Source organism: Hipposideros armiger, unplaced genomic scaffold, assembly GCF_001890085.2.
Source record: "Hipposideros armiger isolate ML-2016 unplaced genomic scaffold, ASM189008v1 scaffold_523, whole genome shotgun sequence".
Lineage (NCBI taxonomy): Eukaryota > Metazoa > Chordata > Mammalia > Chiroptera > Hipposideridae > Hipposideros > Hipposideros armiger.
Window position 1 is genome coordinate 191401 of NW_017731873.1, and position 27377 is coordinate 218777.

The 27377-nt window shown below is 39.2% G+C and overlaps 3 protein-coding genes and 1 long non-coding RNA gene across 8 annotated transcripts in view; 2 read left to right on the forward strand and 2 right to left on the reverse strand.

Moving 5' to 3' along the window:
* Window positions 1-8105, reverse strand: part of TRAPPC3L (trafficking protein particle complex subunit 3L) — a 48909-nt gene extending 40804 nt beyond the window's left edge. Inside the window, exons 1-2 of the mRNA XM_019668296.1 lie at window positions 8012-8105; window positions 1680-1796 (exon numbers count right to left, since the gene is read on the reverse strand). The gene's annotated coding sequence lies outside the window, so the exon portion shown is untranslated. The remainder of the gene's footprint in view (window positions 1-1679; window positions 1797-8011) is intronic.
* The window catches only part of CALHM4 (calcium homeostasis modulator family member 4), a 31850-nt gene extending 22952 nt beyond the window's left edge, over window positions 1-8898 (forward strand). The window contains exons 2-4 of one of the 3 annotated variants that reach the window (XM_019668291.1): window positions 1172-1290; window positions 4235-4623; window positions 8108-8898. In XM_019668291.1, coding sequence (XP_019523836.1) covers window positions 1257-1290; window positions 4235-4623; window positions 8108-8494 — 810 coding nt within the window. In that variant the 5' untranslated portion in view covers window positions 1172-1256 and the 3' untranslated portion in view covers window positions 8495-8898. Of the gene's footprint in view, window positions 1-1171; window positions 1291-3386; window positions 4624-8107 lie in introns of those variants that run through there. The other 2 variants (XM_019668290.1, XR_002126851.1) reach the window with 2 other exon arrangements.
* Window positions 8234-16210, reverse strand: LOC109396466 (uncharacterized). Its single transcript, XR_002126853.1, has 3 exons — window positions 16128-16210; window positions 13396-13537; window positions 8234-8315 (listed from the first exon to the last, which is right to left on the reverse strand). It is a non-coding gene; the product is annotated as an uncharacterized LOC109396466 (long non-coding RNA).
* A 614-nt stretch (window positions 16211-16824) lies between these two features.
* Window positions 16825-27377, forward strand: part of RWDD1 (RWD domain containing 1) — a 28539-nt gene continuing 17986 nt past the window's right edge. The window contains exons 1-5 of one of the 3 annotated variants that reach the window (XM_019668295.1): window positions 17087-17106; window positions 18041-18174; window positions 18364-18491; window positions 24477-24542; window positions 26988-27118. Coding sequence is in view for 1 of the 3 variants with exons in the window: in XM_019668293.1 (XP_019523838.1) it covers window positions 17034-17106; window positions 24477-24542; window positions 26988-27118 (270 nt within the window). In the remaining 2 variants the exon portion in view is untranslated. Of the gene's footprint in view, window positions 17107-18040; window positions 18175-18363; window positions 18492-24476; window positions 24543-26987; window positions 27119-27377 lie in introns of all 3 variants that reach the window. The other 2 variants (XM_019668294.1, XM_019668293.1) reach the window with 2 other exon arrangements.

Genomic DNA, 27377 nt, shown 5'->3' on the forward strand with positions numbered 1-27377 from the left:
ATGTTTACTTGATCAATCATTTCTGATAAAGACATGTAAAAACCTTTGTTCTATGAATATAAGAATTTCTCCTTATAATTTTACCAGGTTTTACTTTATATATTTCAAAGTTATGCAGTCACAGATATACAAGTTGATGATTGTCATATTTCATAATGGATTGTTCTTCTTCTTATGACAGTGTTCAAAATCGCTTTTTTGACAATTTTTGCCTTTAGTTCAGTTTTCCTTGTATTAATATTATTCCCAGTGATATACATTTCAATACCTTTATTTTCCAAGCTTTGTGTGGTCTACTTTTAGGTGTGTCGATTGTAAGTAGCATGGGTCTGTTTTTTAATAACTGTGTAGGTGAGTTTACTCCAGCTCTGGTGTGGTGGTTAGACCACGTTCCAGGCCACTTGGGTCTTAATCCTGGCTCTTCCACCCGTCTCTGTGTGACCATGTGCAACTCCCTTAATCTCTCCACACCTCAGTTTTCTCATCTGTAAAATAGCTTAGGATAACATTAGTACCTCATTGTAGGGTTATTGTGAGAACTAAGATAAAGCTCTTAAAATAGTGCGTGACATGGAGTAAGCGCTCAGTAATTGTTAGCTGTTCAAAAATTTTGTGTGTGATTATTGATGTGTTCAGTCTCATTTCTACCATTCTTTTGTGTTTTCTTTTTACTGTCCTTTCCCCTTTAGTATCTCTTTTCCTGTCAATATTTCTTTCTTATTCCCTCTGTTTTTTTGGATAATCTATGCACTGTATTTCTATTATTTAATAATTATACCTAAACATTTTACTGTTTTATTGACAGATAATTGATTTACAATTTGATAAGTTTTGCATATGTATACACCCCTGAAGTCATCAACTCGATCAATGAAATTAACATTTCCATCTGCTTCAACTGTGTTATCTTGGATTCTTTGCCTACATGGCATCCATTAGTAACAGGCATCCACACTAACAGCCAAAGTAGTTTACTTCTCCCGTGCGATCCACAGCCCCTGCTCTGAGCCCCTTCTTACCTCTCACACACCAAGCCAATACTTCCCTGCTCTAGAACCCAGGCCTCGTTACCAGAAAAGTAGTATCAGCCCCTATGCTCCGAAGCCTGCCGGAATTGTTTAAACTAGCCAGTCCTAAGCTGGTTTTCTGCCTTGTCTTGCCTTTTCCACAGAAACACCAGTGAAAGCTCTGGCCTAGGCTTTTCCCCTCTGCCTTTCTGCCTCCTGACCAAACCTGCTGCATCTGCATGTGGCCCTATGTGGCCTGGCATGCCCCCTTCTCTGGGTAAATGTAAGTAATAAATTCTTCTTTCAATAGTATTGCCCTTTCTGTGTCATCACTGAATCACCTCCACAAAATAAAATCCTGCTGGTACAAATTGATACAACGCCCAAAAGTTTTCTTATGCCCCTTGGTCCCTCTCTCGTCTCATTTCTCCACCCCCATTCCATAGGCGAGCACTGGTCTATTATCTGTCAGTGTAGATTAATTTACATTTTTAAAGAATTCTATATAGTCACACACTGTGTACTCTTTTGCTTAAATTCTTTGATTCAAGAAATTATTTTGAATTTATTCTTCTTATTGTATGTATCAATAGTTTATTCCTTTTGTCTTGCTGATTATCATTCCATTATATGGATATATATGGATATATAGCAATTTGTTGATCTACTCACCTGTTAGTGGACATCTGTGTTGTTTCCATTTTGCAGCTATTATAAATAAAACTGTGATGGACATCCATGGACAAGTTTTCATTTGGACATGTGCTTTCATTTCCCTTGAGTAAATACCTAGGAGATAAATGAAGGTATTATGTGGTGGACATATAGTTAACTTTTAAAGAAACTGACAGTTTTCCAAAGTGGTTGTTCCATTTTCCATTCCCACCATCAGTGTGTGAGAGTTCCAGTTACTCCACAATCCTCACCAACATATGGGATGGTCTTTTTAATTTTAGCCATTTTAGTAGTGATATCTTATTATAACCATGTATTGCCTTAATTGTATCTTTTAAATTAAAAAGTAGTTATTTCCACAGCTAATAAATAAAGGAAAGTCTTTAAAAAAATCATATTCGTAGTCACCATTATTTTTTAAAAAGATTTTATTGGGGAATTGGGGAGGAGAATAGCACTGGGGAATCAGGAAGGGGAACAGACAAGTTGCTGTCCTTTTGTTCTTCAGTCTAGTTGTGGAGGACATTGCTTCACTGGTCCAAGATGGTATTGTGATCATTGTGCTCTTCCTGGCTGAGGTGGATCAGTCACCAGCCATTAGACAGCCGCTTATGGCGGCTCATGGAAGCTCACGCCGACTGCTGGCTGCTCACGCTGTCTGCCAGCCACATACGGTAGCTTATGGCAGCCCTGTAGCAGGGGCTGCAGCCTACGCCATCTCCGGCGACTCATGGCAGCCCAGCTCCAGGTCGAGCTGTTGTTCACCATCTTAGCTGTAGAGGGTTCAGCGTCACTGGCCCTCATGTGGGATCTGTACGGGTCCCTGCTGCTCAGAGCTGGTGTTCCAAGCCAGCTCTTAACCAACGTGCCACTCAGCCGGCCCTCATAATTATTTTTAACTTCCATGTCTTCCCTCAGAGTTCATTTTTCTCCATACTGAAATACATTCTTTAATAATCCTCTTAATGAGGTTTTGTGGGTAGTAAATTCCTTTAGTCTAATGTATCTTCATTTTGTTCTCTCTTGAGTGATAGTTTAACTGGTACTAAGCACTCTGAAGATACTGTCTTCAAGCCTCTACTGTTACTGATGAGAAGTCTCCTGTCTGTCTATTTTCTTTCTTTTGTAGGTTATGTATCTCTTCTCTCTGGTAGCTTTTAAGAATATCTTTATTTTTCACGCTCTGCAGTTTTATTATGATGTATCTATATGTGGATTTATCTTAATCTATGCTGCTTATAACATCTAACACTCTTTGGATGTAAGACCTGTCTTTGATTCTGCAAAATTCTCAGTTACTTCTCTTCAAATATTGCTTCTCTGCCTATTCCTTCATTTTTTCTTCTGGAACTTCTGTTAGGTGATCATGGAGTTGCTTAATTTTTCTCCTATTTTCTTTAATTGGTTTGTTAAATATTTTATTTCTTTCTCTTTTTGTCCTGCACTTTGGATGACTTCCTCAGCATTATGTGTCAATTAATTATGTATTGAACCATGTCCAATGGAGAGGTTATTTGAAACAAGAAATTTATATCTTATTCACTTTTTATAAGCCCAGCCAAGCCTAATCCAGTGCCTTTTATTATAGAAGTGCCACAAAAAATTTGATCTTTTTATTTCTTCTTTATTGATATAATTTTAATACCTAAATATCACATATTCATATAACAAAAAGATATCATATAAACAAAATTGCAACTTAACTTATAAAGCAACACATTATTATATTAGATTCTGTCAATACAAAGATTTTTTTAATGCAAAGTTAGAATGCTTTTGTTGTGATTCAACTTCAGGGGTACCCAAGACTTGTTCATCTTTTGCGGGGAAGCTTTTGGGATCTCCTGCCAGAGTTCTTGGGTTGTGAACACTCCAGATAACCTTCAATTTTGGATCACTCTAGTTTTTGATAATTTGCATTATTTTTTATGCCATAATTTTATAGTAATCAAATCCTGGACTAGTACAAAGGTAAGAATAAGAATGTTCTCTGGTTTGCTTCCAAAGTTTTATTTGCTGGTGCTGAACATTTTGAGTCACACTAAGCAGCACATGGGAAGATGGCAGCTATGTGCTTTGCAAGCAAGCCATCCTCTTTTTAGTGGGAAGGTACACTGAAGTTTTCCCCATCACTCATACCAGATGAATCTCTCCTTCAATTTCTTCTAGCTGTAATCTGAAGCGCATTTATTAGCTCAGGATTCCCAAGGTACACAAGGAAAGATGCTAGAATCCTTTAAACATGTAAGGATGTTTAAACATGTAAGGATGGGTTGACTGACACAACCAGTTAAGCCAGTAAGGTCTCATAAAATGGTTATACCTGAAGGAGTCTAATGATCAGAAAGGGTTACCAGCTGATTTGTGTAGGAGCTTCACCACAATGGGCCCAACCCTCAACAGGATGGTATCTTCTCTGCAGAGAAGTGGAACATTTATCAATTCTTTAATTGCTGCTTTGACTATTGGTGGGCAACAACTGTTCTCCTCTTTCACGTTCAGATGCCCCTGTCAGGTTGGGAAAAACTTCTATTATGGTTCTGCTTTTCTAGTCATTCCTGCCTTGATCCTTCTGGTTGCTGGCTATGCTCTGAGAAGCCAAACGTGGACAATTACCAGTGAATACTGCTGCAGGTGTGCCCCTCCACACCGGAGAATCAGCCCCCTGGAGCGCAAGCTGGCTTGCCTTAGGTTCTTCAGCATCACAGGGAGGGCACTTGTTGCTCCATTGACGTGGCTGGCGACAACCCTGCTGACAGGCACCTACTACGAATGTGCAGCAAGTGAATTTGCATCTGTGGACCATTACCCAGTGTTTGACAATGTCAGTGCCAGCAAACGGGAAGAGATAATAGCTGGGTTTCCATGTAGCAAATCAACTCCAACTGATGTGATCCTCGTAAGAGACGAAGTAGTTCTTGGGCACAGATACCAGTCACAAGTAAGTTCTTGATTTTTTTTTTCTGTTATCCTATCCCATATTAACTACAGTCACTGGAAACAATTTACATTCCTGCTGCTTCTCAGATTGTCCAATTATAGAACACAAACTAGATGCCATTTATCAAAATGATTTCTACTGAGTGGCTATATAAATACAATTAAGATGCTGGGCTTCCAAGCCTGTAGACCTGGGTTTCAGGCTAACTTTGCCTTTTATTTATTTATTTATTTATTTATAAAGATTTTTATTAGGGAATTGGGATGGGAACAGTGATGGGGAATTGGGGGAAGGGGAACAGACAAGTTGCTGTCGTTTTGTTCTTCAGTCCAGTTGTGGAGGACGTTGCTTCACTGGCCCAAGTTGGCACCATCATTGCGCTCTTCTCTGGCGAGGCAGATCAGTTGCCGGCTTCTGGACGGCCACTCACTGCGGCTGCTGGCCGCTCACGCTGGCTGCTGGCCGCTCACGGTAGCCCATGGCAACCCACTGCTTTGCCATTTATTAACCTGCAAAACTTTAAGTGAGTTACAGGTCTATAACTTTTCGATGCTTTACTTCTGAACTGTAAAATGGGGATATTTATAGGATATACCACATAGGGTTGGCACGAGGCATAAATGAGCAAATATATCTAAAGTGCTTAGTACTCTGTCCAGGATCTGTATCTATAAAAACAATGCATTTTAGATACTGTTATTAAAATTATTACTATATTACTAAATTTAATCATGCTACGTATATATTCTAAATATGCATTTTAAAAAATATGCATCCTTATATATTATATCATCCAATATTACAGGAAGCTTAAGATAATTAAAAATAAACTTCAATGATGGTTTTAAATTTAGTGTCCTTAGACAGGTTTGTGTGAGGGGTGGGGTGAAGTGGCAGGAAGGCCTGAACCTAATGCACTTATAGGTTAAATATAAAAAATGTAAAAGTGCATTTTTTCAGTAAAGATAGAGTCATTGGTTTACATCCATTTCTCCAAGGGATTTGGGGAAAAACATTTTCAAATCACTGTAATACAGTGAAATATTATTTTTTAAACTGATTGCAAAGGCATTTTTTTTGCCCTATTACTTTTCAGTTACTAAAATTTAGAAGTGCTAATGACATTTAGTTGAAAAAAACTACTATCAATGCACAGAATACTGATGGCCTAGTTGAGGCAAAATTGGAAATGCCATTAAGATAGGCTTTGTCTCAACCTTTTTATACTAGCCCTAAAGCTCAGGCAAAGGAGCTATGGGGATATAATTAAAAAGTCAAGCAATCAATGGGGCAATTTTAACTTTCAAAAATGTTCTTGCTTAAGAAAAACTAAGAGGTAATACACAATGATAAGATGTTCTTATGGTCAAAATAAAATGTCTTATTTAATGATACACAGGCTTCTGTGAAAAGACAGTTTTATAGCTCTGAGTGCCCTCAGCCAGTGAATTTTCTGATTTAGTAACAACAAAACTAATATTTATTGAGATGCTCATCACATACTGTATAAATATTTTATATCTTCACTCTAATCCACATAATCTTAAGAGACAGGTATAATCAACCCTATCTTATAGATGAAGAAACCAAAACTCAGAGAGTTTATGGAACTTTCATAAGTTCATAGAGCTAACAGCTGACAGAGATATTCAAAGATCATGCTGTTTCCCCGTCACCAGGCCACTTCTGCAACTACCTTGAATGTCAGTCTCAAGTGAGGAATATATGCTTTCAGTTGAATTATGCTGGGTTCACCACAGACCATATTAAGTTTAAACCCCTTCTCTACCCATACTTCATTCTAAAATATCTTCCTGACTTTAGTTTTACTCCATTTCAACTTACCTTCTAAACCCAGGCCAACATTATCTGTCTAAATGCAAATTGTGGTGAGCCTCCCCAACATGCTCATATAACATCCTTCAATGATTTCCTTCTAGCCCAAGTACAAATTCAAATTATTAGCATGACATACTAGGTTCTTCAATATCTGGCCCTTTACTCATTTTCCACATGACTCCTATGACCCTGTGAATCCAAACTTCTGGAGGTTTTCCCAGCTCGTCACACTCTTATTTTTCTGTCTTCTTCCCTTATTCGAACTTGCCTCACCTTCTCAGATCTGGTGAACTCCTCTGTAATAATTTAAGTCTGAGCATCACCTCCTCTGGGGTGCATTCCCTGATACTCCTCTTTTAAACAAGTTCATTTCTCTTCCATTGTGCTTCCTCACACCCTGTGTTAATTCACATCAAAAACTATCATATTTTACTGTATTTCTTGGCTTTTTATTTTGTCTTTCTCTTTGAGCTTAAAAACTCTGAAAAGAATAAATGTATCTTAAATTATTCACATCTGAGTCACCATAACCAAACGCCATGCATGGTGGGAAGTCAACCTAAGGCTCAATAAATGATAGTTGATGAATTAATGGGCATCTGAGATGACCTTTCCTCCACCATGCTGGCTTCTATTAAGTTTGTGATGAGCATCACTGTGTAGGTTTTAGCCTCCACAGAGTGCAGCTATCCTGCTGTGTAACACTGATAATTGCAGGCCTGTTTGTAAATCACAAACTGTGGAAGAGACCTTCACCTCCCAGTCTGTGGCTACCTACTGCTGGCTTCCCTAAATGTGTGGAACTTGTGTCTCTCACTTTATATAAGAACTGCTAAATATTTATAAAAAGAATAATTAAAAGAAAAAAAGAATTATAAGGATAGAAAACAGCCATTCGTATCAGTCTTTAATGGTGGAAACTAAATAGTTGTAAATAAAATCTAGTTCATTTTCCTTTCAAAGTATATTTTAAAACAAGTCATAAAACCAGTCAGCAAATGACTATTTGAAGGAGGAGGGAAATGAAAGGAAAAACAGTAAGGTTCTATACATTTAGGGACATAAGAATCTGCTCATAGACTTTCTTCTTTGGTCACCAAAAATAAAAGAGCAACTCAGGAAGAAATATCAATGAATACTTGTTGGCACATCATTGAAGATGCCTTAGAAGGCTGCCATTATTATCTATCATATCATCATTTTCATCACCATCATTATGAAATATTTATTAAGCCCCCAGAGAATGCATGGGCCTCTACCTGATGGTTGAAAAGGTTGAGCTAAAAGCAAAGGACATAGTTTGTGTACCTTATGCAAGGGTAATTGGTGGGTTATAGCGTCTGCCACTTCAAGGATAGTACTTAGAATCCATTCCAACTTGACTGGTAAAAATTCTTTGTAATCCAAAACCCAAGTTTAATGATTGGGCCTATACTCTCAAGCCTCCACCCCATCCATGATGGGCCTATACTCTCCATCGCACTTATATCCATGCTAAATGATCAGCACCTTATTAATTTGTTAAAAACTAGAAAAGCAAATATCTTACCCACAGTTCAGTTCTCAGTTTTGTAGGAATCCCTCCTACCATGGCTGTTTCTTGATGTATTGACGTTTTGTTTTTCTTTTAAATAATTATGTGAAGATGCTGGCCTGGATTTTGATCACCTTGGCAACCATCGCTGCTCTGGTCTCCCGCTGTTTGGCCAGGTGCTGCTCTCCCCTCACGACTCTGCAGCATTGCTACTGGACCAACTACCACCACAATGAGAGCGAGATCTTTGAACAAGCTGCAGAGCAGCACTCACGCCTTCTCGTCATGCAGCGCATAAAGAAGTTATTTGGCTTCCTTCCTGGAAATGAAGATGTCAAACACATTCATATTCCTTCATGTCAGGACTGGAAAGATATTTCAGCACCCTGTCTTCTCTGCATGGGTGATGACGTGCAAGGTCACTATAGCTTCCTTGGGGACAGGGTGGATGAGGATAAAGAGGAAAGCAAATCAGAAGGTATTGAATTAAAGCCTTGAGTAGCACCTTTCACAGTTCAGGTTGCTTAGCAGATACTTTATTTTTATGATGAAATTTCAATGTAATCTCTTCATCTTTTTCTAATACTTGTTTATGTAAGTCCATCCAAAATGGTATTTCCAAAATCAATTTGTCTGATAATTGTGTGAATCTCTCTTTTTGATATTTCATTGGTGGTCTAATAATATTGGTCTAATCAAAACAATGGAATTTGGAGTCATATCAAAATTTGAATCTTGGTTCTTTGACTTAGTGGCTGTGCAAAAATTAATACTTTGAGTGCCCTGTTGTTATCTGCACATATTAGCTACCTAGTAGAGCTGTTGTGAGGATTAAATGTGATGATGTAAGCAAAGTGCTCAGCACAATGCCTTTCATAAAATAAGTGCTAATAAATGTTACTTTCTCCCTTCATCTTTGCAGCCCATGTCTTATATCACATTTTCTCTGTCTCTAATTTGAGATTTTCTTTTCTTTTTTTTAACCTATATATAATATCCAGAAACTTTTCACTGCTTCCTCCTCTTTCTCCAAGCTTACTTCTCTGACCTCTTAGAAACCAGGATAAAAAGCCTGGTGACATGTAAGGGAGAAGTCCGTGCAAGAAAGTCTTGAGTCATCCTGCCATAACCAGGGAAAGATGATGCATTATGGTATCATCATTAGTGTAATAAATGTTATTTGTAGCATCCCCATACTAGGGGCATCTTTATAGCTATGGCATATAAAGTTCCTTCCAGAATCCTTCCCCACTGTGCTCCACTACAGAGATACCATCTGTGACTTTTTAATATCAAATTGCACCTTTAACTCAAAATCCACTTGGGGAAGTAAGACTACAACCTGTATTTGCACAGCCATTATCTAGAACCCCAAAAGGTGGGAGCTTCCTGACTTTTTTCTGTGTGACTTTGCTCATCTAATATTTGACAGTTTTCTAAGTTATCTTGATTGTTTCTGATATATATGTAGTATCTTGGGCCTGATTTTTTTTTTAAAAGATTTTTATTGGTGAATTGGGGGGATGGGAACAGTGCTGGGGAATTGGGGGAAGGGGGACAGACAAGTTGCTGTCATTTTTGTTCTTCAGTCTAGTTGTGGAGGATGTTGCTTCACTAGCCCAAGTTGGCACCATCATTGCGCTCTTCCCGGGTGAGGCAGATCAGTCGTCCGGCTTCTGGACGGCCGCTCACTGCGGCTGCTGGCCGCTCACGCTGGCTGCTGGCTACACACGGTAGCCCATGGCAACCCACTGCCACAGGGACTGCAGCCCACGCCGTCGCAGTCAGCCACTCACAGCAGCCCAGCTCCAGGTTGAGCTGTTGTTCAGCATCTTAGCTGTAGAGGGCAGTGTCACTGGCCCTCATATGTGGGATCCGAACCGGGGCCCTCTGGCATCCCAAGCGAGTTCTTAACCATTGCGCCACTCGGCCGGTTGGGCCTGATTTTTGACACATTCACATAAACAACTGGTTTATTGGGCAAAATAAACAAAACGAGGGCTTTTATTTATTTTTTAAACCAAAACAATAACTGCTTACTGGGCAATGGACCAACTGCCAATAGTCAAGCTGGCTTTCAAGATTTACTTTTGAGGAGACCTGAGGACTTAGCTATCTGAAATGCAATCAATTACTTGGTAATCTACTTTTACACAAATCATGGAATAAAGAGTCTATTTTGTGTGAAATTATGGTCTCTCAAACTTAATAGAGACAAATAAAAAATTAATTTTAAGGAAACCCCTTTTTTTTTAATCAATAAGAGTCAGATAGTGTCATACTTTGCTAGGGCAGGAGAACTGTTCCTCCCTCCTTACTTATTGGGCAAGTCAATTAATCTCTCTGGGACTCAATTTTGTCATCTGTAAAATAGGGATAATGAGATCTTACCTGCTAGAAGGCAGGAAAATGAACAAATAAATTCTTGATGTCCCTTCTAAATCTAATAAGATTTTTATGTTTACATGTATACAATCTTCCAGAATGGTAGTAGGCCCAGATTGCTCTTACCGGAAGAAAAATATCCTTGAATTTGATTCAAATTTTTCTCTAAAGACATTTTCAGGTATTCCACTTTTAAAAGGATGTTAATTACTGATGTTTTATAAAACACTTATAAGTGGCCAAGGAAACTTATTACACTTTGTCACCTAACTCTATATACAGTATTGCTATGATATTACAAGAAGGATCTTTAAAAACTAGAAGTAAGTATGGAAGGTAACTAGGGTGCCTGTTAGGCTCTGGTATACAAGAGCCATATAAATATAGAAGGTCACATCCACTTTGTTCTCTACCATCTCCTCCAGCTCTAAAATTCTATAGCTCCATTTATCTGAGAATTTTTGAAATTCCTCTATATTGGGACACATGAGTTAACTCAACACTTTACAGCATGCTCAGAATTATTTTATTAGTTTTCAGGGAATACACTGCAATAAATACTCTTCAGTAAGATTTTCAGTTAACAGCAAAATCAAAGAGTGTATGAAGTTAAAGTAAAATACATCATCGGAAAGAAGATAAGAGTTGTTTATATACCAACATCAGGAAACTTTCTTTCCACTAGATTAGGAAGCCCTTTCTACATCAAATTCTTTCAGAATATAAAATACACAATTTATAGTTTGAACCACTTAATCATGATCTTCCACTGTAGCTTTGTGGTAGAAGGACTGTAAGTATTCTTTGGCTCCTTTACGTGGCTTTAAAGGGTTTAATGCCGCGTATGTGAACATTTAAAGGATGGTACACATCCTTGAGATTTAACTGCATATATCCATTTCAAATTAAATAAATTAAATTCCCAGTCTTTTTTTTTTTTTTGTCCAGAGTATTCTTTTGTTCCACGGCCAGTTAGACAAAACTTTTCCATTAAAAACACTGTACTTCCTCCTATTCATGCTTAATGGATTTATGTAATTTTAAAACATATAATTAAAATCAATTATGTACTAATACTACCTTATATTTTGCTACCAAAAGCTTTTGACTGCTACATCAAATGCCGTGGCTTGGCATACATACAGACTTCTCATTTCTTAACTTGAACTTTGTCAGTTCCGTTATCCCCCCACCAATCTAAGTTGCCTTCTTTCCAGGAGACAATACAACCCCAGTGTTTAGAGATGTTTTACTGAGCTTTCTTTATGTTTTTGAATTGCAGAATCATAGTTATACTCATCATCTTCTTTGTCTCCTTTCTCTGTACTAACCACCAAGTGCGATTCAATTTTAATCTCAGTACACCAGAACTTCAGTAAGAAATGGTACTGTTTCCTCTGCTGCCCCTCAGTGGTCCAGACAGGTGGCTGCACCCACCTATAGTGATAATAGTAGTAAAAGTAATATGTATGTTGTTTATTGTGTGCCAGCTACTTTAAACACGTGACCCCCCCCTTACTCCTTAGAACAAACTGGTAAGCAGAACCACATATTATAAAATAGATTTGTGAAATTACATTAAAATAACATACAGAATGTGAAGGAATTTTGTGTCAAGTCCTATACAAATAGAATGCTTTCTCATTGATATAATTATTAGATAACTGGTGAATATACGTTCACAATTGAAATACAGGCCTATCTGACCCCAATAAAATAAGTTCCCCCATTTTATTGAGGAGGTAACTGAGATACATAGAAGTCAAGCCATTCTCCAAAGGTCACATATCTGTAAGTGTTGATGCCAGAATTCAGGCCTTGGTAGTCTGGTGTCTGACCCTGCACTGCACAGCACTGGAGGCAATATAGCAACAGGATGCAGACTGTAAACCTTCCAGGGCCTTATAGGTGTTAGGAGGACTCTCCTCCTACTCCTGCCAATGAATAACTAAAATATCCTGAGTCCCAACAATAAGACGCCATATCACATCTGAGTATATATATATAAAGGCTCAACTTCAAGGCACTGTGCTCCTTAGCAAAGTGACATGTCCACTCTCACTGAGGTGTAACTTTGGACCTGAGCTATCCAACATCCAGTAGCCTGATTCTATTAGCCACAGACTTACTATAAGGTTGCCAAGGAAGCTCAGATATTCTCTTTCTTATTCAGGTTGGGGCAGAACGCCACTATAATCTGTTGATTTCTTTTCAATAGGCCATAGTTACGAACAGTCAAAATGAGAGTCAGGAAATCATGCTCTCTCATCATTCAAATGGCCTTATACAAGTCAGTCTCTCTGGGGCTTTAATTTTCCCTTACAAGAGAGAGGGGAGGGTGATAAAATTGTAGGAGTGATTAAACAATTTTGAGTCATGGATCCCTTTAAAGGGCCATTCTGAGGAAAGCTGTTTTGAGGAAATAGCCAGAAAAACTGTGCCCACACACTCAGGCAAAGGCTTACATACCTCAGAGTTTGCATACTGCGGTAGGCTAAATTATGGACTCCCCAAAGACGTTCATGTCCTGATCCCCAGAATTAGTGACTGTTACTTTATAATTTATATGCAAAAGAGACACTACAAATGTGATCAAGTTAAGGATCTTGAGATGGAGAGACTATCCTGGTGAGTCCGATGGAAGCGTCCTTATAAAAGGGTCAGAGGAGGAATCTGAGTCAGAAAGAAGGCAAAGTGGCAACAGAAGAGGAGTGTGAAGGAGTGTCAGAGTGATGCCGGAGAAATTAATAATTGTTGATTCTGAAGGTGGAGCCAGTGCAGGCAGCCTTTAGACACTGGAAAAATCCAGGAAATGTGTTCTCCCCTAGAGCCTCCAGAAGCAACACAGCCCTGCTGACACCTCAGCTATAACCCACTAAGACTTGTGTCTCACCTGTGTCAGAACAGTAAGAAATGTATACTGTTCTTACGGAACTCTACAATAATAAAATTGTCTTAAGCTGCTAAATTTGTATTAATTTGTTAGAGTGGCAATAGTAAGTTAATACACATACCAATATATTTTAGGAGTTTATGAACCCACAAGCCTGTTGTGACTGACACCCTCTGGATTCAGACCTCTTCACGGTAATTTCTAGGGTAGCATTCTATGATTCTATACGCACTGATTCTCCACCCAAGGCAAAACCGTTGCTCCTGAAAAAAAATAAATATATCTGTAATATAATGTTATAAATATACATAAAACAATGTGCTCTAAAGTGCAGGAAGAACAGTTGGATATATATTTTACATGTTTTCATAGATGTTTCAAACTAAACTGCAAATAAAAAATACCTCAATGTATCTTTCTTCTGTAGTTGCCAGTTAGTGACATCAACAGAACTATGTGTACTATAAACTACTTTATAATGTAGACATATTCCATTGGAAATGTGGGAAAACAAATGCAATATGGAAAAACTAATCTGGATCTATGTGGTGCTTAATTGATTATATAAATTTCATAAATCACGAGTAATTGGCTTTTTCTTGATAAATTTATGCCTGTCTGCCATTCTTTCACTTTGAGATAATCTGACTTTGAGAAAACTGACTGCAAAATAAGCATCTTTACTCCAATAGTGATCTAATAGATCCAAAGCAAAAAACATCCCAGTAATTACTGGCAGAGCTAGAATAAAATTTAGTAAGCAATTCAGTAATGCTGGCTGTCAGTGCCTGCTGTTCTGCATTTTGAGCTCATTCTCGGAATTTTCGGGGACCCGTCCGCATGGGCCAGTTTCTTCCCTTCCCGGTGCTCTCCGAACTTTCCATGTTGGCTGCACCCTGCCTTCCCCACACATCGCCACCAGCTGGGCGGAGAGGCCAGGCCCGTGTGGGCGGAGCCAGACCAGTGATCCCATTCACTTGCAGGGGATGTGCTTGACTAACTTGGGAGAGAGCACAGCGTTTTCACACGGTCAGAAGCCAGAGAGGAAGGACAGCGATATGAAGGGAGCGTTGTAAGCCTCGGAGCACATAGTTGACACATCACCCCAGCGGACTGCTTGATCAGAGGCGCGCAGCCTGCACGGGTGTTCACTCTAGGTTACCACCCATGCAGCGCACTGAGCGAAGGACTGCGGCACCCCGTGGGTTACAGTGCTGTAGAGGATGTTGTCACCTCTGGTTGGAATGTCCCGTGTTCTGTAAAATGTCTCTGTTGCTGTCAAAATGAAATTAGAGATCAACTAAAAATTGCTTAGTGATGCCCATGTAGGTGTGACAAAGATTTTCGGTGTGTTCTCTTGATTGTATTAGCATTGGACTCTTTTAGGGAGTCATCATCTCCAGTATTTAAAAACAAGAAAACAACATTCTTATGTATTCTGAAATATGCTTTACAGCGAATATACAACGGGTTTTGAAAAGGATGTTTCCCAAAACCTGTTAATAAGAGAGGATAAAGGGGCACTACATTTACTAGATTAAAACATCAGTATTGACTTTTTTCTAATATAAACCTTAAATTGGTTGGTTTGCTGTATCTATCTTGATAGGTTGTGTTATTGCCAGTTAGGAAAATTTTTTTAAACTTTTTTTTTTCTTTGATTCAAACCTTTTTAAAGGTGTTAGCAATTTCCTTGCCAAACTCATTCTATATTCCTCACCTGTCATTTAGGTCAAAAGAACACCATCTTTCCAGTTCTTCTAGCCAAAAATCATCTTTGACACCTCTCTTGCAACCCACATCAAATCCTGACAGCTCTACCTTCCAAATATATCCAGAATTTGATCACTACCTCCCCACTTTCGCTGACAGTTTGGTCCATCATCATCTTTTGCTTAGATTACTGCCATAGCCTCCTAATTGCCCTCCATACTTTCAGACTTTGTGCCCCTTAAGTATATTTGCACTCAGTAGCAACAGTGGTCTTCCTAAAGCAATGGAGTCAGATTGTCCCTCTTCCATTTAAACCCTCCAATGATCCTAAGTGATCTGCAACCCACCCCCACCCCCAACCAGTTTGTTGTGCATTAGCCAAGTGGGAGCTCAACTTAGGAACTTTTCCACTGACTGTTCCCTCCGCCCAGCTCTTCCCCCAACAACAAATCATTAGTTTCTCTGAACTAAGGATATCCAGAAGAATAAGCACTTTACATTTGCAAAGTTACTTCCTGTATTTTGATTCTCACCATCTTCGGGCGAGTTCCCGTTTTTTTTTCTTCTGAAAGTTAAAAGGATGCCCAAACCAAACCCTTAATACAGAATACATGGAATCAGTACCCAAGTGTAGCTGAATGTTTTAATGTATTTCTCTGCTATAAGCAATACTCTATAAAAGATCAAGATGCCTCTGTCCCATGGGACATCATCCTTTTAGAATGATTAAAGAGAAAACTTTAGAGCCTCATCATTAGGGAGCTTGTTATTTAAAAACTGTTTCCCCGCCACACAAGGGAAACCAGTTTTAATACAGGAAACAAAACAAAGGAAAACAGAAAAAAGTGTGAAAAATCCTTTAATGTTGGATTATTTTCTTACATTTCCCCACTTCTTTTTTGACTTAACATAAGCATGTTCCTTTATTATAAACATAAATAGTTCTTTAAGATTGTCATAAGAGTGACATGCTTATTTAGCCATTTGCTTGGTTTTGCCATTGTGGTTCTTTGAAATTTTTCTTTGTAACTGATGCGATGAACTTGGAGATGACAGATGTATACATGTATTTTAAGCACATTCCTCAGCTTCATTCTCCCAAATCAAAGGTTCTGAACAGTTTTGAGTATTGATACTTACACATTGCTTATGAAAACTGTTACCGAAATCTACACTCCTCTACATCAATTCACAGAAACACGCAATCACGGACACCTTTAAATCTATGTCCAGCCGCGTTCATTTTACAAATTCAGAAGCCTAGAGGTTTGAATCTAGAACCCAGATCTCCGGACTTCCAGGCAATTTCTCCCTGGATTCACTTGGGCTGGCTATTCAGGAGCTGGGCCGACATTTCGGGACCCGTGGGACGCACCAGCAGAGCTTCTGCTCCTCTCTGCTCACTGGACTCTACACTGCTCTCGGCCTCTCGCCCAACTCCCGTGGGACGCCAAGGACCTCGGAGGTTGGAGAAGCGCAGAAGGCACCCGGACCCCACCATCAGCAGCCATTAGGTGCACGTCGGTCGGCTCCAAGAGGACCAGGCCATAGGGTCGCAAGCCGGAAACCGGAAACGACGAAATTCCGCGGAAGCCCCCCCGGGTGTCTTCCCCAGCAACACCGTCCCGCCCCGGCACGCGAGGCCGTCTGTCAGCCCCGACATATCGATCGAGGATGCCGCGCTGAGGGGCTTCTCAGGCTCAGGCTCTGCAAAGCCCAGGAACAGGCCCTAGGTGTCCGTGACGAATGCCAGACCGAGCGCCGGCACCATCCCCACAAATTCCGAGCGGGCGTGGGATAGGCGGCTACCCAGTGTCCCGCTGGCCAGGCCCAACCAGTCAAACGCGGAACTAGGGAGCAAGCGGAGGCCGGCGCGAGGCTGTTGCTCAGCAGGCCCGGCCTGGCTTTGGGCCCCGGGCCTCCCAGCCGAGGACTCTGCGCCTGCGCCCGCCCGGCCCCTATCCGCTCTCCCGGCGCGGCAGCGGTCCCGGCTACAGCGCGCCGCCTGGGTGTCTGGGCGATCCATGGGCAGCAGCGAGGGCCACGATGACAGATTACGGCGAGGAGCAGCGCAACGAGCTGGAGGCTCTGGAGTCCATCTATCCCGACTCCTTCACAGGTGGTACTTCCGTGGCCGCGGCCCGGCAGCCGCCCTAGGGTGGAGTGGGCTGGGTCGGAGCCGCCGCGGCCCTCGGTGTCCCAGGCCAGGATGGAGACGGGGACAGCAAGGCTCCGTGGCCATCTCGCCCACCACTCTCTCAAGTTCTCCCGAAGTATTCAGGCACTTGCGAGTAACTCCACGGCGGTTTCCCTTTTCTTCGCTTGTCCCCTGAAATCTAAAAGTCCGGGCGAGGCTGGCGAGGTCCCCGGAGTGTCAGGCCTCGAATTGAGTCGAGGGAACTGTGGTTTCTGTATAACTTACAGCAACCTGAGGTTTAATGAAATAACACGAAAACAGACATTCCAAGTGATAGGAATCTTTCCAGAGCTACAGAGGTGTCAGTTTTCACCTGTTATTCGACTAGGAGCTGTATTTCATACTACGTTGTTTTTAAGCTTTTGGGATTCAGAGTGCTGTTCTCAGAGTTACCCAGAGTCAGTTTGAGAGTAGCGTTGTCTCTGAAGTTTGTCGTTCATTTCTTTCCTTTCCTTTCCTTTCCTTTCCTTTCCTTTCCTTTCCTTTCCTTTCCTTTCCTTTTCTATTCTGGCATTTTGCTGAATGCCCAATGAATGACGAGGCCCAAAGTTCAGTTCCACTGTAGATTCACAGGTTGTTAGACTGGAAGGGATATTAGACATCATCTAGTAGCCTCTACTCCACCTGCTGCAAGCAAGGTAATGGGGGGCTCAGGAAAGGGAAGGGGCTTGCTTTGTGGGAGGCCAGCAAGCTAGCGGCAGGACCGGCACTACCAGTCAGTCAGGCCGGGAACTCCTCTCCTGTTCGTTAACCTTCACATGTGGGACTGGGCGTCTGTAGTTCCAGCTGGGATGAGGGACAGCAGGTTAGGCTAATGAAAAATATCATTGAGAAGTTCATCGGTTATATTTTAAAGGAAGAGCGTTCTGTATTAAGCAGTGCTCCAGATGGTTCTGAAAATGCAGCAAGATAACCATATCAATATGGCTTCTCCCACATGACTACTCTCCGTTTTTGAGAAGTGATCAAATAAGAACGAGTAGCACCTAGGTTTGTGGGATTTATGTTCCCCCTCCCTTTCTTTGAGTGTTGTCCATCATTGTCAGCATTCAGAGTGTCGGGTATGTTAACTCATAACCTCCAACCCCTCTCCCTTTCATTGTTTAGTGTAGTTTTCGTAGCTCCAACTTTTGACCACTGCTTGCAATGGTAGCAAATTTTGTTCTGCTTTGCCAACAGGCAGATGCCTCTCAGCTATCCCTGTATAGCTCCAGTCCTGTTCATGTTCTCTCTCACCAGCAGTACAGCTGTGCTGTGAGGATATTAAGGGGATGTGTGAAGAGGGGTTTGAGAGTGTCATTAACAGGGTGAGTGTGTATGGAGTCTAGCTCCCTTCTCTATCCTTATATATCAATGTCTAAATAAAGTAGAATAGAGGGTCAGTTGTTGGATATACTCTTAATTGTGACGTATGGTCATATCTAGTACATTGGAAATATAATAGGCATGAATACTGTGTAGGCAGAGTTAAGAAAGCATAAGATGTGCCATTTTCTTTGAACATAAGGTAGCCCTCATTAAATAGTGTGCTTATAAGCTTTTGTAAAAGTGGTACATTTTAACCCTAAAACAATCCTATGATTCTTTCAAATTGTATTAGGCTCTGATATAGTTCATTATGTGCAATTCTTGTCAGATGCAAAAGTACTTGAAGATTCTGAGCCAGGGGTAATAAGAGACAATTTATGAATCTTTGCCGCATGCAAGTATCCTGCAGTATCAGCCGAGCCCATCTGCCCCTAATTCCTATCAGCATTCCTACAAGATTTGCAGTAAATTAAATTGAGATGTCTTGATTTATAGTTCTTCAAGAACTTTGCCTTACTCCTTACCATGTTTGTTTGTTTGTTTGTTTGTTTTTTATGAAACATCTCAGGGAAAAGGCATTGGACTTTGGTAAAATGTTTCTATGTTTGATCTTTTGAAATCTTAAGGATTTGCAAGGTTTACAGCCTTCTTTTGTGTTGATCATTTCATACTTTAATATTTTCGTACCAGGTTTAAGAAAGAGAGCTTGCTTGTTTCAGTTTGCCAAGAAACACAAATTGGTCATTTTCTAACTACATTTTGAATCACGTTTAATATTAATTTTTAGTGTTAGATTTGGTAAATGCTCAGTGCTGTTGATGAAGGAAGTAGATGCCTAGTTTTTAAGTAGATGACTGAGTGCTTGACAGAGAAGCCATTGTCAAGCACATTGTGACTCCTTTGTGCATGCTGAGGAGGCGCTGTCCAGCCAGCCCTGGTCCTAGCCACATAGATCTAGCCTAACCTCAGAATTGATTGCTTGATATTTGCAAGGAACTGTTGATCCAGTGTTGCATTTGTTGTGAATTTAACAAATCATAGTACAGTTTCTTCTTTTTTCCTCTTCTGTAGCTTGATTGCACATTGATTCAATTCTCCTAACAACTAGTCTTCCAAAATATAATGGACTCTCCTGATAACACATTCTCCTTTAGTAGTGCTTCCCTTGACAAGGTCCTGCTAAGGTAATAGAATTTGGTTATTTCCTTTTCTGTATCAAAATCTCTGGTTATGGGGAGATTTTTTGGAACAAATTGGTTGGCTTCGGGCTAACCAAAACTCAAGTTCCCTTAATTCTGTTTTGGTCTTACAAAGAGCAGTACATAATCCTGTATTACCTCTAAGTAGCAGCCTTGAGCATTTAACATTTATAATTGCATCTTAGTCGTGGGGCAGAAATCATCATGCGAAAGCAGTTCTTCTAAGACAGACACTTCCTAAAAATCAAAGGGACTTATTTTAATATGATCTGTCTGGTTCTTTGTGAAAACCTTAATGTCATTTATGTGTCCCCTTTGTGTACCTTTCAGCTTCTACCTCCATTATCTCTGTTCTTGACAAAATCCTTAATTCTGTCGTTTACCCTCATCTGCCCCTGTATCACCTAACACTTCTGCCCCTCCACTGGTTCCTTCCATGATGCCCAACAACCTTACTTTCATTCTGAAAGTATTTGATCCACTTACAGTGGTGGAAATCTAGTGTCTTTAGCGAAGGCTAATCTTTCCTCTACTCACCCCAAATCAATAGTAATGCATTGGGATGGGATTATTCCTTCATCAAAAGTCAGGTATCATTCATCTTTGCAAGTCCATTTAAGACACTTCCATCCCTATTTTAGTCACCTCCAAGCTTTGTAATATTGTCCCTTTCCATGTTGTGTGTATGTGTGTGTGTGTGTGTGTGTGTGTGTGTATAAATACATTTATTTTTAAATTAGATTCAGCTGTGACAGAAAACCTCAAATAACAGTGGTTTTAAAAACGTAAAAGTTTATTGCTCTTGCACATAAAAGGTAGTTGTGTAGTTTTTAGTCCCAGAACTCCTTAAAGACCCACGCTTCTTAGCTTTCACCCCTAAGATGTAGTCTCTCCCTCTTGGTCATGATGGCAGCATTCCTTTTCCATAGAGTAGGATAGCTAAAGGAATGATGGGGGGGAAAAAAAGACATCATTTCTTTTTTTTTTTTTTTTAAGATTTTATTGGGGAATTGGGGGAGGGGAACAGTGATGGGGAATCGGGGAAGGGGAACAGACAAGTTGCTGTCCTTTTGTTCTTCAGTCTAGTTGTAGAGGACGTCACTTCACCGGCCCATGTTGGTATTATCATTGCGCTTTTCCCAGTTGAGGCAGATTGGTTGCTGGCCACCGGATGGCCGCTCACGGCGGCTCTTGGCAGCTCACGCTGGCTGCGGCCGCTCACGGTAGCTTATGGCAACCCACTGCAGCCTATGCCGATGCTTGCGACTCACAGCAGCCCAGCTCCAGGTCGAGCTGTTGTTCACCATCTCAGCTGTAGAGGGCGCAGCGTCACTGACCCTCATGTGGGATCCAAACCGGGGACCTGATGCTCAGAGCTGGTGTCCCAAGGCGGCTCTTAACCAACGCGCCACTCGGCCAGCCTAAAAGACAGCATTTCTTAAGGAAATTTCCTGGCAACTGTTAAAGGACTTTTTTGCTTCCATCTCATTAGCTGGAACTTAGTCATTTGGTGACACCTAACTGGGGAAGATAGTCTGGGAAATGTAGTCTGTTTTCTGGGGGGGTCAGTATGCTCAGTTAAAAATGGTATAACTGGAAGAAGGGGAAAGTGGATCTTGAGGGATATTAGCAGTGTTCTTCAGTACTTTTGTTGTTCCTGGTTCGCAATTTTTTCTCTGTAATGGCTGCCTGGTGTAACGGTGTTATTAGCCCTATGTCCTTAGACAAATCACATAACTTCTCCAATCCTCAGTTTCCATATCTGTTTAATGAGGAATATGTAATATAAATACTTTGTAACTGTTAAACAAATATAAAATAACTCTTTATAGAAATTTACCATATTCATTGCTGATTCTTCTATTATAGCTTCATAATTCTTTGTCTTTATCAACAGTTTTGATTTCCATTTTCTTCAACTGCATGGGGCCATACACCTTGGACATTCCATCTTCAAAATTTTGACCTCTAAAGTTCCTTTCTGTCCGTAAACTTTGTAGATCTACAGTTCTTCCGTTCCCATGATTTTACTTAACATGCCTCTCATGATTTATCATGGATTGATAGTTTATCAACTTCTTTCTTGCTTATCTTGCCTCCTTATTGTGTCTGGCTCCAAGGCCAGGCAGTTCAGTGATGTTCTTGCTAGCATCCCCATGTCCTCATTTCCCAAATATTTACCTTATGTGATTGTGAGAAGCTCAGTCTATTGGGAAAAGACATCAGATAAGTAATTTATAACACAGTGTGATGACTCTTTCATTGAGGCATGTATAGGATGCAACTGGAGCATGAGGAAAGGGGAGGACCTGAGTTGTTCTGGAGAACTGAGGAGTGAGGAGGAGTTACGAAGGAGATGTGGGGAAGGAGCATAGCATGTGCAGAAGCGTGACTGAGACAGCAAAATGTGTTCACAGGACAAGTGGCTTGGTATTGCTAGAACAAAGTCAGAAGTGAGTCATGGAGAATGAGACCTGACAGACAGGCTGGAGCCAGATCACAAAGGGCCTTGTTAGGAATTTATATACGTTGTTAGGAATTTACATATGTTTTTACAGGCCAAGGGTTCATTGCCCATTGTCTCCCCACATACACATTGTAGGTGCACATTGTAGACACTGCCATGTCAGACCTGGATCTCGACAGTTGGGGTAGCTTTACAAATAAAACAGGTTTTTCATGAGTTTGGTTTTTTTGTTGTTGTTTTTTGTTTTAAGCTGAGCCATCCTGCCACCTGTTGGCAGCTCAGCAGCAGCTCAGCTCGGGCCAGGAATCGAACTGCTGTTGCTCAGAGCTCGCACTCTTGAGCGAGCTCTTAACCAACTGAGCCACTCGGCCGGCCCCTGAGTTTGTTTTTAACCTTTCATGCATGGCTGCTGCAAAAGAAAACTTTTAATCTCTGGCACTTTTTCCTCCTCTTACTTTTGTTCCCCAAATTTAAAGATTCCTTACAAAGCTGGTGTTGGTCCTTATTTCTCTCTCTGTTTTCTCTCTAATGATCTCATTTAGTCTAATGGCTTTAGCTATCAGCTCTCTGTGGATGATCCCAGATTAAATTCAAGGCCAGCTCTCTTTAGCTCTGTTTGCTCATTTCTGATTGCATACTCAGTACTTCCAACTGAAACTGTCCTATGGCCTTCAAATATGTCATATTTAATTTTTCTTTTGTATTTCTTGTTTTTGTTAGTGACACCACCATCCTCTGCCTTCAAATTCAGAATGTCATTCATCACCATGTTCCCTGCTTTTTCCAGCGCTGCCAACCTAGTTCAAAACCTCATTAACTTTGCTGGGATGATTTCAGTAACTATCTAGTTTTATCCTGCGTGTAACCTTGTTTCTTTCCTTCCATTTTACGCACTGTTGCTAGATTTATATTCCTATGTTTAGAAATACAATTCTGACCATATTGCTGCTGCTAAAAAAAAAACAAAAAAAAAAACAAAACTATCACTCTCCACAACTAAACTTGCAACTTTATTTTCATAGGTAAAGCCAATAATATTGTAGAAGCTTTATTATAATTTCCTTTCAGGGACTTTTTCAGCATGGGCTGGCCTGCCGGAGGCCTATTAAAATATGAGTCCAGTGAGTCTTTTATCTTTTCGACGACACTTTCCTATTAATCATAGATGTTCATCATTGCTTCAAGTACTTTTAAACTTCAATTAAAATGAAGTCATCTGTCTTGAAAATTTTATTGATAATGATTATTTATGAAGGCCTCCAAAGTTCCAGAGTAGGAAAACCTGAGTACTTTCCATAGTGACTTCTTCAGAGATCACCTTGCTTTTTCATTTCGAAAAGAGGCTACTGAGCTGCTACCAACCTTGATAGAGGCTGATGCTTTCCTGGCCTGGAGTGAGGCACAGCAGCTATCATGGGTGGCTTGAATTTTCCTTGTTTATTTTTCTAATGGTTCTGAATGCAAGTTTTGTTTTTGTTTCTCTTCTCCTTCCATGAGTTTATTTCTTTCATTGAGCCAAAATTTACTGAGTTTCTAGATACTGCCAGGCACTGATCTAGGCACCCTCATGGAGTTATTATAGTACTCTTGTGGGGAAATAGATAATAAACAGATATATAGTATCAGATAGACATCAGGGTATAAAATGGTACATAAAGCTTTCTTATTCATGTAAATGTTGATTTATGTGTCTTGCCTTGCTTAACAAATTGTAAGCAATTTGATGTTTGGATTTATGGCCAGTTTTGTCATTCTATGAAAGATGGTAGAGGCTCTAATTTGTGAAAGAATAAAGTTTGGTTCTCGAGATGATGTGGGAGAAAGAGATAACTAGAAGATACAAACTCTAACATTATTATTTACTATTTGTCGTGGAGATTCTGAGTTATATTTCAGAACATATAAGTATAAAAATTAGTGATAATACTGAATATATATTAATATAGTTTCTAATAAGAAACATCAAGCTTTTTTGTCATTCCATTTGGGGATTTTTTAGAGTGTAATTTTCCTTATATAGGTGGGAATTTTGAATTAAAAGGTAAATTACTTAATTATTTTAATTGATTTGATAAATCTCCAGGAGGGTATCTACTATAGGTATTTCTTTCCAGATTAAAGATAACCCAAGATTTAAATAGAAAATTGATGGATGTGTTTTATCATTTGAATGTTCTGTTCAGTTTGTATTTGTGGAAATGGAAATTCGGGCTAAGGATTAGTTTCCCAGACTGGGTAGTGATATTTTGCTAATAAGAAAAAGCATCTGCCTTAGGAAGCCTGTTCATAGCTTAACCTTTGTGTATATTTTCTTGCAGTATTATCAGAAAATCCACACAGCTTCACCATTACTGTGACATCTGAGGCTGGAGAAAATGATGAAAGTAAGTCTAATAAAAAATACTTGCAGTTTTTCTAAACTTCTCAGGAATTTTACTCATCTGCAGCCATTCTGTGCTAGGCATTGCAGGTGCAAAGGTGCTGACATGCTGTTAAGAATCTAGTTTAAGTGTTGTGTGTTTCTAGTTGGTAGCATGATGTAAACATGACTTACAGAGAAATAGAGAGGAAGTCAACGAGATATATTCTGACACAATAAGCTTAGTTTTTAATAGTGAAACAGAAACATTAACAATACCCCAGATGGAGAAAGGGTAACAGATTTTTGGCCATAACAAGACTTTGCATGTGCACACATTTCAGTGATTGTGTGTTATTCCATTGAGAGATTGTTATTTTTTCATGACTGTTTTTTGTTTTTGGACATTTAGATTGTTTACTGGATTTTTGCTGTTAATAAATTAGGCCGGATAAACACCTATCTGTATGTGTTTTTTTTCTCTCTTTAAGATGGATATTCTACTGTTATATAAATATATTTGTATAAAACCAGGTAAAACCACTATTACACAACTATAGAACTAAGATACACAAATTGAAATAAAGCATCTATAAAAGTAATAAATTAATTTAAACTTGGTAGATGTTTGGTGGGGAATATCTGACGTTCATCTCTACCTTTAGTCCAGTTCAGCTAATGCTGTAATTTGATAAAAACATTATGTAAGTTGGTGTTAACTCCAAGGATTTTTTTTTTTCTCTGTTAAGCTAGTCAACTAAAATTCTGCCATGTAATACTAATTTTAGTGGTATCACTTGATAACTAAATCTGTCTTATATAACTGAAAATGAAGTTAGTATAGAGATAATACTAAAATCTGAATTAAAAGAATGTTGGGTACAGTTATTTACATACAGTATATTTATACATAATATTTATATATAGATATTTGTATATATATATATATATATATATATAAAATCTCAAAAAAATGAGCAATTACATTTTGTTTAAAATGTAAATATGCATAGAAAGATTCAGTAAAACCTTGGATTGCGCGTAACATGGTTTGCGAGTGTTCCTCAAGACGAGCAAACATTTCTAATACATTTTAACTTGGTAAACCAGCGACGTCTTGCAATATGAGTAGTTTGTTTCCGGAACGAATTATGCTCACAAACCAAGTACATTTTAACTTGGTAAACGAGCAGTGTCTTGCAGTATGAGTAGTTTACTTCCAGAACAAATTATGCTCGCAAACCAAGGTATTACTGTACTTTAAAGTATCCTTTTAAACAATACTTTAAAGATATTATAATTTAAATATACTAAAATGGTAACAGTGATCGCTTCCTGATAATGGGATTATTATTGATTTTATTTTTACCTTAGTGTATTTCTAAATTTTTTATAACGAATGTCTATTATATCATATAGTAGAATTAACAATTTGTTTTAAAAACTTCTTTTTTTAGCAATAAAATTAAAAACTGTTAATAAAAAAAGAAAACTGCCAAAGACACTGTGTATTTCTTACTGACCTAACACTCTTTCTTATAGCCATTGACCATAAAATATTTGGTTGACATCCTACACAAAATTAATACAAAAGAGCAAACCAGCACATTTTAAGGTGTTTTTTTTTTCTCCCATGGAGAGAAAACTAGATTTGAGTTAAAATCATCAAAATCAGAAGGTTTTAATAATTAAAATGTGAGTTACAAGAAAGGCGAAATCTAGACAAGGGATCATGGTGGCTAATAAGTTTTAACAGAATATGTGTATTACATCAGCTTAGTTGCCAATTGCTTAGTGAAACTGAGAATTCACTAGGCTGGGCTACAGAGAGAGACCTTGTACCGATGTGCCTATAAGAATCTCACTCCTATACAAGCGTGAAATCTTTGAATTGGCACAGGCCCAAAGAGTGAGAATGTATAGATGAGTCAAGTTAAAACTTTCTCAGACAACCTCTCAAACTGTGCAGTTCAAAACCATGTCATCCAGCAACCCCTTGCAACCCTCTGCTGGCATTGTACAGACAGAAATATGGACTCCAGGAGTAACACCAGATCTGCACTGGGAACTCAGTCTAGTAGAGGCCTGAAAATGAGCCTTATTCAGTACTTTTTCTGTTATATCCAGTGCCTTTGTTCGTCTTAAGGAGGGTTTTTAAAAGAGTGGCTTTTATCCATCCTCTTTCTCAGACATGCAATATGGTAGAATACTAATAAGTAGTAAGTGTATTTCATGTGTTATAAGTGATTTTTGGTATTCCCATGATTTTCACTTATCTTTGTGGTATGTGTTGTTCATATTAGTGATTTTTCTGTCTGGTCTCATAGTAACCTTGTTTTTCTTTGCAGGAAAACCTAATGTACTTTTCATTGACACATTGTAAATTAATTACTGATTCAACAAAGATGTAGACTTCTCTGTACTTTACATTTTAAGGTATTCATATCAAACTCTTACCTTGTGTCTTTAGCTGTCCAGACTACTCTGAAGTTTACATACAGTGAAAAATACCCAGATGAAGCCCCCCTTTATGAAATATTCTCCCAGGAAAATCTAGAAGATAATGATGTCTCAGGCATTTTAAAATTATTAGCATTACAGGTAAGGAAATAAGTTTTGTTATTGCATTATTTTATTTGCCTTAATATTATATATATGAATTTCAAGAGTCAGAAAATGCTATTAAATATATATAATTAGTACACTGAACAAGCAGAATTCATTATATATATATATGCGCACATATATATACATATGTATATATATGCATACCGTATTTGCCGGCGTATAAGACGATTTTTTGGCCCTGAAAAATATGCCTCCAAGTGGGGGGTCGTCTTATACGCCAGGTACACTTCAG